Genomic DNA, 11,790 nt, shown 5'->3' on the forward strand with positions numbered 1-11,790 from the left:
TGCACCATCGCCAACTAGTTGTCAAACATTTTGAAAATCATATTCTTGATCCACAACATAACTTAATCCGCTGGCTGAGGTACTAGTAGATCCTTTGAGTTTTCTGTTTCTTTTTTTTTTTCTCACTCATATTTGTTTAGGAAGTAAAACTAAAGAAAGTTTTGTTAAACTAGAGAAGAGAAGAGGACGGAAGATGTGAAGGTCTGAAGGGGAATGAGAGGATGGTACGGTATTTATAGGAGATACAATGTCGACCATTGGCGATTTTAATTCGAACATTGGCGATATAGTTAATATCGAGCGATATTCTTGGTAGCACTAGCGATAAAGACTCAATCGTTGGCGATATTAACTTTTTCGTTCGCTAGAATCTCTATCGCTCAGTGATTTTGTCATAATGCCGCAACTCACTTGTCATACCACCTGATATGTCAAACAGTTTTTTTTAACCTTGTACATAGGAATAAACTTAAGAATCAAAATTCTGAAATAAATAAAGTCAATGTGTGTTGTTTGGATCAAGGAATCGTCCACATTTCTCCGAAATTGGATTACAAAAAATTCAATTCCCTGAACTAGCAAAAACGGCAAGTAAAAGGTTTATGATATGGTCCGCGGGGAAGCAATTTCTTTATGAATTTCTTTATGAATTTCTTTATTACTACTAATGGTTTTATACAATCATTTTGTGCGTCCCGCCGCCGGATTATAAATAAATTAGTTGCTAACTAGTCTCGGCTTTGGTTGTTCATATCCTCAACAGGGCCTTCAATACCGACATCCCACGTGCACTACCAAATATCTGGTTATAAAATGCAAAATCTACCAAATGTTTCACAGCTAGTGGACGGTTGAGATGTACAGAACATCAATACCAACTGTCTTCCAGTTCCATACAGATACAATCACCACTGTAAATAAAAAGGGGTTTGGTTCCTATTACTCGTGCTGTCATCTCAAAGATTCCTTGGTCCCAACTCCCAACATTTTCATTATAAGTTCGAAGTTCGAACAGCAAGGAACAGTTGTTGTACCAACTTAACTGTATCATAGCCGTCCAGGTGATGAATAATTTTGGTCAGGGTATCATTCAGGCCGATGGGACGATATACATATGCTAAAAGGACTCCAGTTTTTTTTAAGAAGAAGGGGCTGACTGTGACTTGGACTTTACTATCTTCCATTCTTCCACTCTGTACTCTACGTCTCTACCTCTGTTTTCTATTATTTTATATTTTATCTTACAAATAAAGTTTGCTACGCAGCTATTCCAAAACGGAAAAGTATAAGTAAATAAAACAAATTCAAAATATTCAATTATAGTATTTGGAAAAGAAAAGGGCAAACCCCAGAAATGCCCACTAAAGTTAGTTCAAATTGTTCATTCAATTTTCTAAAAACCCTAATGCTCTATTTTGTCTCTTTCTCACTCACTCACTCTTTGAGTACAGTTTTCTCCTCTTTAAAAGGTCTTTAATGGCGACTTTTTGTTTTTTGAGATTCTCTGAACTCTTTTTTACATAATTGAAGTCGTCTTTAATTAATGGTGGTTTTCTTTTCTTCTGAAAATTTCTCCAGTTTCATGTTTTAATTTCTCTTCCTCTACCTACTATGCTCTGTTCTTCTTGTAAGTTCTTTAAAGGTTCAGATCTGACAAAACCTTACAGGAGAAGAGAGTTATCTCTGTGTTTCTCCTCTGTTTTCACTCTTCTTCATTCAATTCTATGTTCTGTTCTTGAATATTGATACAAGTCCAGCTTAAATTCTCCCTTTTCTGGAGGCAAAGTGATTCTTGGCTCAGCAAACGTACAAATAATGCAGGCGCTTGGGAGCCCGCTCAACAGAAGTGTTCATTTGATGGAAACCAGTTGCGGTGCTTTACTCAGAGAACTTCAGGTGGCCCTACTTCCTTTCCTTCTTCTATGATTTTTACTTCTCACAAAATCATTAGACCCTCTCTCTCACTCACTCACTCATCATGATTTTTCTTCTTTAAATTTTGTATGCTTTTTTTCTTGTTTAAATTTTGTCTGTTTTTTTTTCTTGTTTAAGTTTTGTCTGTTTTTTTATGGCTAGTGTTGGGAAAGAACAAGGTTTTGGTATATATGGTGTTTCTACCCACATTTTGTTACCATAATAAAAGACCATTAATAAGTTATACGATCAAGATGAAATTTTTCCTCTTCCTGTAAATTCTTAGGAAAGAAATTATACAGACACCAAAAAAAAAGGTGAAATTAGTTCAAAGAATGCTTCTTTCTTCATGGGTGTTCCTGAGAAGGCTGCATATGTAAAAAATTTGGTCCTTTTCCTTTTTATTTTTGAATTTCGAATTTAGCATTATTGGTTCTGATGTCTAAAATTCTTAACTTTATGTGGGTTAATTTGTGTGTAATTCAGAATATATGGCATGAGATGGGTGAGAGTGAAGCTGACAAGGACAGTATGTTAATGGAACTTGAAAGAGATTGTCTAGAGTTATACAGAAGAAAAGTTGAGGAGGCAAGCAACGCCAAGGCACGCCTTCATCAATCTGTTGCGGCTAAAGAAGCTGAGCTAGCTATACTCATGGCTTCTCTTGGAGAGCTTAATCTTCATTCTCGGGTATGTATTTGACCAATCTCTGAAGAAAGATAAAATATATGATTTTGCTTCTTTACTTCTGTGTTTCACTATTGAACCAACCACCTCTGCTTTGTTTGCATGGCTGGCACCATCAATTTAGTGCTGTATATGAGGATTGCCAACTCATTTTAGTGCTGCTGTATATTGTCATAATATATGGTTGGTGACAAGTATAATCAGTGTTTCCTATTCAGCTTTATTTGGTTACTGTGTACGGGCTAGTTATGAAATATGAATGACGAACAACAAATAGTCAGTGCTTAGGTTATATGCAAGTTGAATTCGCTGTGTGAATTGAATGTCATTGTTTAGTTACGACCTTGTATGTTGGGGTTCTGTTGGATATTTCTTGTATTGCAAGGTTAAAGTGTAAGTGATAGTAGGAGAGTACGTCCAATTCCGAAGCAAGATAATTGATAGTTCTACTGATGATATGAGTGATATAAAGACTTTACCCTGTCAAGTATCAGTATGTGTCCCAGAACTTTTTCCAACATTTAGGTTGGACGTATTTAGATATTGCTGTATCAGGTTTATTGCGTCAGCAAGCATACACCCATCTCAAACTTTTTGTATATGGTTTTAGAAAATGTACAAGGTGCAGGCCTCGAGGCGTATCAATGGAATGATACTGAATATCAATGTCATTATTATCTCTCACCAATTGTAGAGTAACCTTAGAGGTCAGTGTACCAGGAAAATTACAGTACTGGTCTGGTTGTGTTGCCCTGCCTCTGCATGTAGTTATCGACTGGACTGGGGTATTGTCATTAAAGTAGTTTTCAAATCTATTTCTTTGTTTTCCTTGGTGTGAGACGACTAAAGTAAGATTCTCAATTTCATATCTAGTCATTACTTGTATTTGTAGTGTAGGTTCTTCAGTTTTAGGTGTTCAAGCTTCAGTTGTTGTCAAATGAGATTTAACTTCTAATAGTTTAAATGTTTGGATGCATTGACTACTGTGTCTTCCATCCAGCTACTGATATTTTTTCGAAAATGCAGATCCAAGCAGATAAAAGGTCAACATCGTTGAAAGATCAGCTGTCATCTATCACACCGCTATTAGAAGATCTGAGAATAGAAAAAGATGAAAGAATGAAACAATTTAGCGAGATAAAGGCACAGATTCAGATGATCAATGGAGAAATTTCAGAATATAGTCATCTCAATGGTACTACTACAGGTTCTGCAGTTGATTTGGCTGAACAAGATTTATCTGTTAGAAAGCTAAATGAATATCAAGCAAATCTCCTTGAACTTCAAAAGGAAAAGGTATGTCTAGTTAGAAGTGACTTTGGCATTAAGTGCTTAGCTTTTATTATTTTTGCTCCTTCATCACCATTGACCCTGTTTCTGCAGTCTGACCGACTACGTAAAGTTCTAGATTATGTAAATGAAGTGCATACTCTATGTGGTGTGCTTGGATTGGATTTCGGAAAGACCGTGAGTCAAGTACATCCAAGCTTAAATGAGGCAGGTCCCGGAAATTCAACAAACATCAGTAATCAAACATTAGAAGGTCTGGACCAGGCAATTGTCAAGTTAAAACAGGAAAGAAGAACTCGCATTCAGAAGGTAAAGCACAATTTTTCCTAATTTGTGCTTGATGTCCTATCTGTAAGGTTATTCAAATGCCAATTTCCAATGCAGTTGAAAGCTGTCATGGCATCACTTTCAGAACTGTGGAACTTGATGGATTCACCCAAAGAGGAAAGGAGTCGGTTCCGGACGACATTGTTCATTATTGGCATGTCAGAAGCACAAATTACAGAATCTGGTGTTCTATCAGTAGACATTATTGAGGAGGTTTGTATTTTTATTCCTACGTGCTTTTACATGCTTTTGAACAGATTCTTAGATCAAACTAATTCTCTGTACAGGCAGCTGCGGAGGTGGAGCGTCTCACTAAACTAAAAGCCAGCAGAATGAAGGAACTAGTTATCAAACGGAGATTAGAGTTGGAGGATATATGCCGAAGAGCACATATTGAGCCTGATACAAGCACTTCTCCTGAGAAGACTACTGCAATGATAGACTCCGGTATGGGCTTATTAACTACAATATAGCGAAATGATTATATTCTTATGATTATGGTACTTAAATGCTGATCTCTCTGTATCTCTATCAATCTATCCAGGTCTTGTGGATCCTTCTGAACTTCTAGCTAACATTGAAGGACAGGTAACTAAAGCAAAAGACGAGGCTGGGAACAGAAAAGAAATGATGGAGAAAATAGATAGATGGCTCTCAGCTTGTGATGAAGAAAGATGGCTTGAAGACTATAACCAAGTAAGTATGCTTAGCTGTATTTGTCATATGTAGCCATGTGGGATAACAAGGAATTGTCATTCTCCATTTTTTGGTATAAACAGAATGTGGGACTTGATGTACTGTTTCCAAATAAAGCAATTACAAGTGTATGGTTTCGCTTTGCGGTTCAGAATTTCTCTAGGTGTTAAAAGCATCTGAATGCTAATTATGCTTCAAAAATCTGTTTTGGTTTTTCAGGATGACAATCGTTACAGTGCTGGAAGAGGAGCACACATAAATCTTAAACGTGCTGAACGAGCTCGAGTGACTGTTACCAAAATCCCAGGTTCGTTATTTTCTAGAGGTAGTCATACTTAGGGGGCTCCACTAGTTTTTCTGCTACTCTAACATGTTACTCATCTTCAGCCCTAGTTGACAGTTTAATCAACAAAACCTTGTCCTGGGAAAATGAAAGAAGATCAATGTTTCTGTACGATGGAGTGAGTTTCTTGTTGCCTGCGCTCTCTTTCTTCCTGCAGTTTAAGCTTGTGTTGTGCTCATAAAACTTCACCAGTTTCGACTATTGGCAAGCTTGTAATGTATTAATGTTATATGCTTATAAAATTTCACAGATTCGACTTGTGGAGATGTTGGAAGATTATAAAATAAACAGACAACATAAAGAAGAGGAGAAAAGGCGATATCGGGTATTGCTCTGATTACATTTTGGACCCATGTTCTTTTCTGGAAGAGTTGATACTAAACCTTCGATTGACCCGTCCTCTTTACAGGATCAGAAAAAGTTACAAGACCTGCTTCTTACAGAGAAAGAATCTATGTATGGATCTAAACCTAGCCCAAGAAGAACTAACAGCTTCAGGCAAGCAAATGGATACCGTACAATTGGAAATGGATCTATGCCTGCCACACCTAGACGAGTCTCTGTTGGTAGTGCCACTCCTGAGCTCCTCACACCTCGTTCCAGATCTGGGCGTCATAATGGAAATTTCAAGGAAATGAGGAGGATGACAACTGTTCCACTGAATTTCGTCTCAGTTTCCAAAGAAGATACAATGTCCTACGCATCAATCTATGGTTCTGAGCCAGGCTCTCCTCCTCTGGGCTGAATGCATCTACATTGTGGGTAATTGCTTCCTTAACTTGATCATATTTTCTGTGAATCATTTTAATGCTTTCAAGTCTCCAATATCATCGGCAGAACTGTCCAGTGTGCACAAGCACTGGCGGTTGGAATGACTGGACTCCGACTCGGGTGTCTGGTGATTCCAGGCTGATTTAGGTCCGGGCGAAATACAAATTGCCCCTCTTTCTAAAAGAGACTCATTTAAACCAGTAGGATTTTCATTCTTCAATTTTTCAAGCTACACATGGATCTATTTGACCCCATATGATAACACATTTGCCTTTCCATGTTGGAATTTCGGCTCCATAACCTCTATGCTTTAGTACTGAACTTCATATAAATCTAACAACATGCTGAAATTATACTTGAACCTAGGATTGGCATACAAAACCAGCACCATATATAGCAATAACACACTACATATGGTTCATATCAAAACAAGTTGAGAACAAGGAAATAGAAAAACAAGACACTTAACCTTCATGACCTGTTATCAACTTTCTCATCACATTACTTCATGATGGATAAAAACAGATTTTCTTTAAGGAAAACATGTGAGGCTAGATGAGTGTCCTAGTCATGCTTGCCACATGTCTCTCAACCTTTCTATCATGAGTTGGAGAGACATCTCATGGCTACAAAGGACACCTCATATGACATGTCAAGCTAAAGGACATGTCATGCTAAGCTTTATAACCTTATCTGGCATTAACAATAAGCTAGTCTTAATGCATGATTTAAAACCATGAACATGCCTTAATGCAGAGTACGACTAATCTGACTTGACATAATATAAAAAAGATTAATCTGACCATATGGAGATTTGTAGCGCAAAACACAAAAAGTCTACATTCCAATCATAATATATTTCTTAAAGAACCTGCTTTGAGTGCTCTGATTTGGCCAGTATTGCTCCCTTTACTAGCCAACCTGTGAATTATATTAGTATGTGTTACAGTTTTTCACTCTTTACTGGCTAAGCTGTGAAATTATGTCTCACGATTGTTCACTCTTAAATTTCTGCAGGAGTACCAATATGAACAGGAAACTACATCTAGAGTTTAGAAGAAAGAACTTACTTGATTGGAGATGGCTTTGTGAATAAAAACAAGATTGTACACTAGTGTTTGGTTGTGAATTTGTGGCGCATCAGTTTGAGGAATGATACGTAATTCGACATTTGAGGAAACGTTTTGCTCAAAAGCAGCGTGGCCACGTACTGAACTAAGTTGATAGTTTGGAGGTGATGGGTTTCATTTGGGCTAATTATATACTCTAGGTGTTTGTTTTATTGTACTGACTAAGCATGTCTAACCGTGGTTTTGTTTGTTGTGATGTGTTGCACTACAATTAATGTATATAAAAAATGTATTACATTGTTCAGGTAACTCGTCTTTGTATTCTCTTAAGCATATCTAACCCTGCAAAATTTGGAAGAATTTCTAGGAGCCAAATTCACTGTATTGTGTATTGTTTTCTTCTTTTCACTATAAAACTGTCTGTGTATTACGGCCACTTAGAAACATGCCGTGAATCAAACGTGAAAAGTAATAACGAAGTATGATGCAAAGAATGAACTTCTTAAGAATCATAACTCTCCGATACAACTCTATCTGCCGTGTACATGAACTTTACTCGGACATCTGCTTGTCCAACTTGCTTTTACCGGTAATTTGACGTCGGCTTTAATGCTGGAAGCCATTATGTCATTAGACTTAGTCTAATGGTACTCCAAGATCCAGGATTTGGAGGAAAAAGCGTGGTCTAATGTGTCATTGTTAGCCTGATTCCCAATTGATCCAAGCGATTGCTTGGATCTAATCTGGGTGCAATCCAGGCACGCCATTAGAAATGGCGCACCCAAAAAGTGCTATACGCCATTACAAAAGGCGTGTTGTAGCATATTCGAAAATTTTGTTCCCTCGTACGTCGTTAGAAAAGGCGCGGCACAGTATTTCAAAAGGCGTCCACTGGTAACGCCATTACAAATGGCGCGTCGTATTTATACTTATTTGACCTTTTTTCTCTAACACCCTGTTTACACCCGCAGGTTATACGACAAACTATGTGCGTATACTTTCTACCAGGTTCCTACACCGGTTTACATTGTAATGTTAAACGACGAGTTATTTACGTATACTTTCTCATATCCCAATTTAGTAGTTGAAAGCACTCAGACCACTCAATTTAAGTCATCTACACACTGTTTTTCACCACAACTTCGGATAAAAATCTCGTTATCCTTATCAACACACTGTAACAGCAAGATTCTGTAAAAGGGGATTTCATTGATAAATAATAACAATTATTTCCTATAAATACACTCCATCAACCACTCAAAGAAATACACCATAAAATTAGTGGCGATCCTTCTTGTCTACCCGATTAAAAATGGATTATAATCGCAAGGGAAAACAAATTGTGTGTGTAGAAGCAAACCAAATTTGTCCGCTCTGTTTCCTTGATGACCATTCAGCCATGCAATGCCCTTGGATGTATTCCAAGTGCCCGCAAAAGGGTTGTGCTGGCATCAAATTGTTACTAGAATCGGGACCTGGACAAAGTAGGTACCTTCGTTGCCAATTCGACAATTGTCGTGAAGAAGCTCAGTGGTTGGAGGATGCAATCAAGTCCAGATATGATAAAAAGATTAGCGAACTTTGCAAAAACTTCAAACAAAAAGGGATGATTAAGGTTGAACATGAAAAGGGGGCGTCATGCCCAGTCACTGGATGTAGGTTTTTTTATGAAACTGCATCGTTCTAAAGATAAGAATACCTATGGTGCACATTTATGGGAATGTCCTGGCTGTCATTTGGTGGAATGGGCCGAGTAAGTACATTTGAGTTTGCTCTTTGATTTATGGTGTTATATTTTGTGTTTATGATGTAATGTTTAATCATGTGTTTTATTCGGGTCAATGACGCCCGGTCTGTTGTAATGTTTATGATTTATGTACTGTGTGCTATTTACGTTTTTTATGTATGTTAATGTTTATTTGAGTTTCTTTATGTTTGTGTTATTTAAAACCTCCTTTTCATCCAGCGACCAACGTGTTGGTAAACACATTTCCTTCGGTAAATATTTGCACCTAAGTCGTCAAACTCCCCAACCACCAGATCCCAAACCACTTTATTCCATTCCACGTGTATGATAACAAATCAAAAGGGAAAACTGCATAATTCAATGCTCATCTATACACTGTTGTCTGACATCCAAGTGGTGGACAACTCCATCGGGTGTGATTTGAAAACACACTGTGACGGGTGATGATTGAAGATGTCAGAGACACTACTATTCCACATCTAATCTGTTGTACTATATATCAGTCTTTATCTGCCAGATAACAGAAATAAATCACGCAACAGAAAATGGCATGCAAAATAATGGCCGACAAGTGATGACACCTCTTGCTTGCAAGTTCCCCTTATTTCAAATATATTCCTTTGTAGGATTTCAAAATTACGTTTAAACCCATTGTAGAATTTTATTATAAATCTTTGAAGAACGTGTCACAATTCAATTATCTCTGGAGGTTTAGTGCTCTCTAAACTCAACCAATAGATAAAGTATTTTTCCTCCCAATTTTTTGAAGTCACCTATTTTATTTCCACCACAATAATCACTCACGATGCCACGATTTACAATGCATGAAGATAACGCTCTAGTCATAAGTTATTGTAAGTTTGTAGATATGGATCATGATACAAAAAATCCTCAGGCGGGTATGGCGTTTTGGTGTCGAGTGAGGGAAGAATTTTTGATTTAAATTGGGAATGGAAGCATTTGGTATTCTGCTATACGTATCCAACACCGCGTTAGCATGCTAAAAAGGATTTGTGGTCGTTTTAGGCAGTATCGGGTTCTTGCAAATGGTAATCGTGCCCAGGCGATGGCCATGTATGAGGCGGAATTAGGGCAACCTTTCAAACATTTCGTGGCCAATTATTTTTTTGGTACTCACATATAAAATAAAATCTTGTTCTCTTGAGATGTTTATGCGTGGTTAATATTGTTTGTTCGAAATCGTCAAATGTTTATGATGTTATGTGTTTTCTTACTTATTGCAACAAGTAACGCACAACTTTTGAAATAACTACTTTTATTTTAAACCTCATAGTACATTAGAACAACATAAAAATAGCTGGGTGTGCATCAAGTTTATCATCTTCTAGGTCGTCTTTTAGAACAAGCTGACAATTACGAAAATAAAAATAATACCAGAATTCTAAGATCATCCACATCCCACCCATATCTGATCGTACGCACGAACTCCATTCATCCATATGTTTATACAAATTACCCAAAATTGGAGTACCCCAATCATAAGAACCTACCTCTTCCAAATCATCCAACACTGAACACCACCGTTTATCTACTGTACCGGTACAGTTGGGAATCAAAAAAGACCCAATACACCAAAGCAAGAACATCCTAGTCAAATCATCGGAAATATCGGTGTTATCAGCAGGAGGTTTCCTACTTACAATGTAATTAGCCAAGTGAGAAAGACGGATGGTAAGTGCTTTTGACTCATAATCGCCACTTTTCTTCTCCAAATATTTTCTAACTGCCAAATGATCTAACACACCCCGGAAATATTTATCATCCATAGCTATAATTTCTTCAGACGTGGGTGTTTCGATTGGTAATTGTGGGATTGGTTTACCTCCTCCAATTGGAATACCGGTCAACCGATAGAAATCTAGAGGGGTCAAACCTATCTCAAACTCACGGAAATGAAAGGTTCTAGTCTTCTTCCACCACCTCTCAAGTAAAGCTTCAATTAATCCATTATCCGCATACTTAAATTTAAATTGAAACACGGAAGAAAAGCCACACATATGAAGCAAGAGCAGTGCACGAAGGTTATTAGCAACCACAATCTGGTAAAAATCATTTACCGTGGTCCAGCTACCCCTAAATTTAAAACGTCTATGCTTCAAGTTCTCACATTTATGCTGTAAACGGACATTATTTTGAGATATTTCAGATAACTTCTCAAACCTAGACAAATTGATATGCTCCATAATTTCCTAAAACAAACAATAACCACAATCAAAATTTTAATAACAAACAAACATCCACCGGTATTATCTATGCACAATCAAATTCACATTACGTATGAACAACCCCCATATGAAAACATCAAACAAAATCATATTGTCAACATCATATTCACCCATGTAATCTTCCACACATTATATATGCCCAATTCGACTACAATCAATCAAATAACGCCATTGGAGGATTCAACTTCAATCAATCAAATAATTTGTGTTTCACCTAAATTAACCCAAATATCCAAAACCCTAATTTCAAAGAATAATTTTCAAATCAACTAAAACTTTGTGCTACTATTCCATGACAACATAAGCAATTCAATCCCACGATTATGAGTAACTATCATGAACAACAAATAACGAAAATCAATCAAAATTAAAATTGTTACCTAGTTTTGATTTGTTGATGAAAATCAACAAAAATACCACCCAAAGCTTCCCCTTACCGGCTGGAACAAACCCTATTGAGATTATACCTAAACACCCACCAATTTGTTATGACACACCATATAATCTTCTTAACCCGTTTCTTATTTTTTGTTGAAAGAACTAAACATACATAAGAGAAGAAGAGAAGAGGAGAAGAGAAGAAGAGTCGCTGCGTGTTTCAGGATGTAACCCTGACACGCCATTACAAATGGCGTGTGGACCGGTCAACGAAGTCAATACGCCATTCCTAATGGCGCGTGCTCTTATTTCAATGATATG

General features: G+C 37.2%; 1 protein-coding gene across 2 annotated transcripts; it reads left to right on the forward strand.

Annotated features, from left to right (window-relative positions):
- The first annotated feature begins 1,285 nt into the window (after positions 1-1,285).
- LOC113298375 (65-kDa microtubule-associated protein 6-like) lies at positions 1,286-7,482 on the forward strand. Of its 2 annotated transcripts, none has more exons than XM_026547100.1 (12): positions 1,286-1,896; positions 2,401-2,604; positions 3,628-3,897; positions 3,985-4,200; positions 4,276-4,431; positions 4,506-4,665; positions 4,763-4,914; positions 5,134-5,221; positions 5,302-5,375; positions 5,508-5,582; positions 5,667-6,019; positions 7,046-7,482. In XM_026547100.1, the coding sequence occupies exons 1-11, from the start codon at positions 1,816-1,818 to the stop codon at positions 6,000-6,002; spliced, it is 1,812 nt and encodes a 603-aa protein (XP_026402885.1). In that variant the 5' UTR covers positions 1,286-1,815; the 3' UTR covers positions 6,003-6,019; positions 7,046-7,482. The 2 variants fall into 2 exon arrangements, with proteins under 2 accessions (XP_026402885.1, XP_026402886.1); XM_026547101.1 differs by having other exon boundaries at positions 1,287-1,896; positions 5,667-6,015.
- The last annotated feature ends 4,308 nt before the right edge of the window (positions 7,483-11,790 follow it).

The sequence above is a fragment of the Papaver somniferum genome, chromosome 7, assembly GCF_003573695.1.
Source record: "Papaver somniferum cultivar HN1 chromosome 7, ASM357369v1, whole genome shotgun sequence".
NCBI lineage: Eukaryota > Viridiplantae > Streptophyta > Magnoliopsida > Ranunculales > Papaveraceae > Papaver > Papaver somniferum.

Coding starts and splice junctions, on each gene's coding strand:
- LOC113298375 (XM_026547100.1), top strand. CDS start 1,816: ATGCAGGCGCTTGGGAGCCCGCTCAACAGAAGTGTTCATTTGATGGAA. Junction 4,666..4,762: donor TACTGCAATGATAGACTCCG/GTATGGGCTTAT, acceptor CAATCTATCCAG/GTCTTGTGGATCCTTCTGAA. Junction 5,583..5,666: donor AGGAGAAAAGGCGATATCGG/GTATTGCTCTGA, acceptor TCCTCTTTACAG/GATCAGAAAAAGTTACAAGA.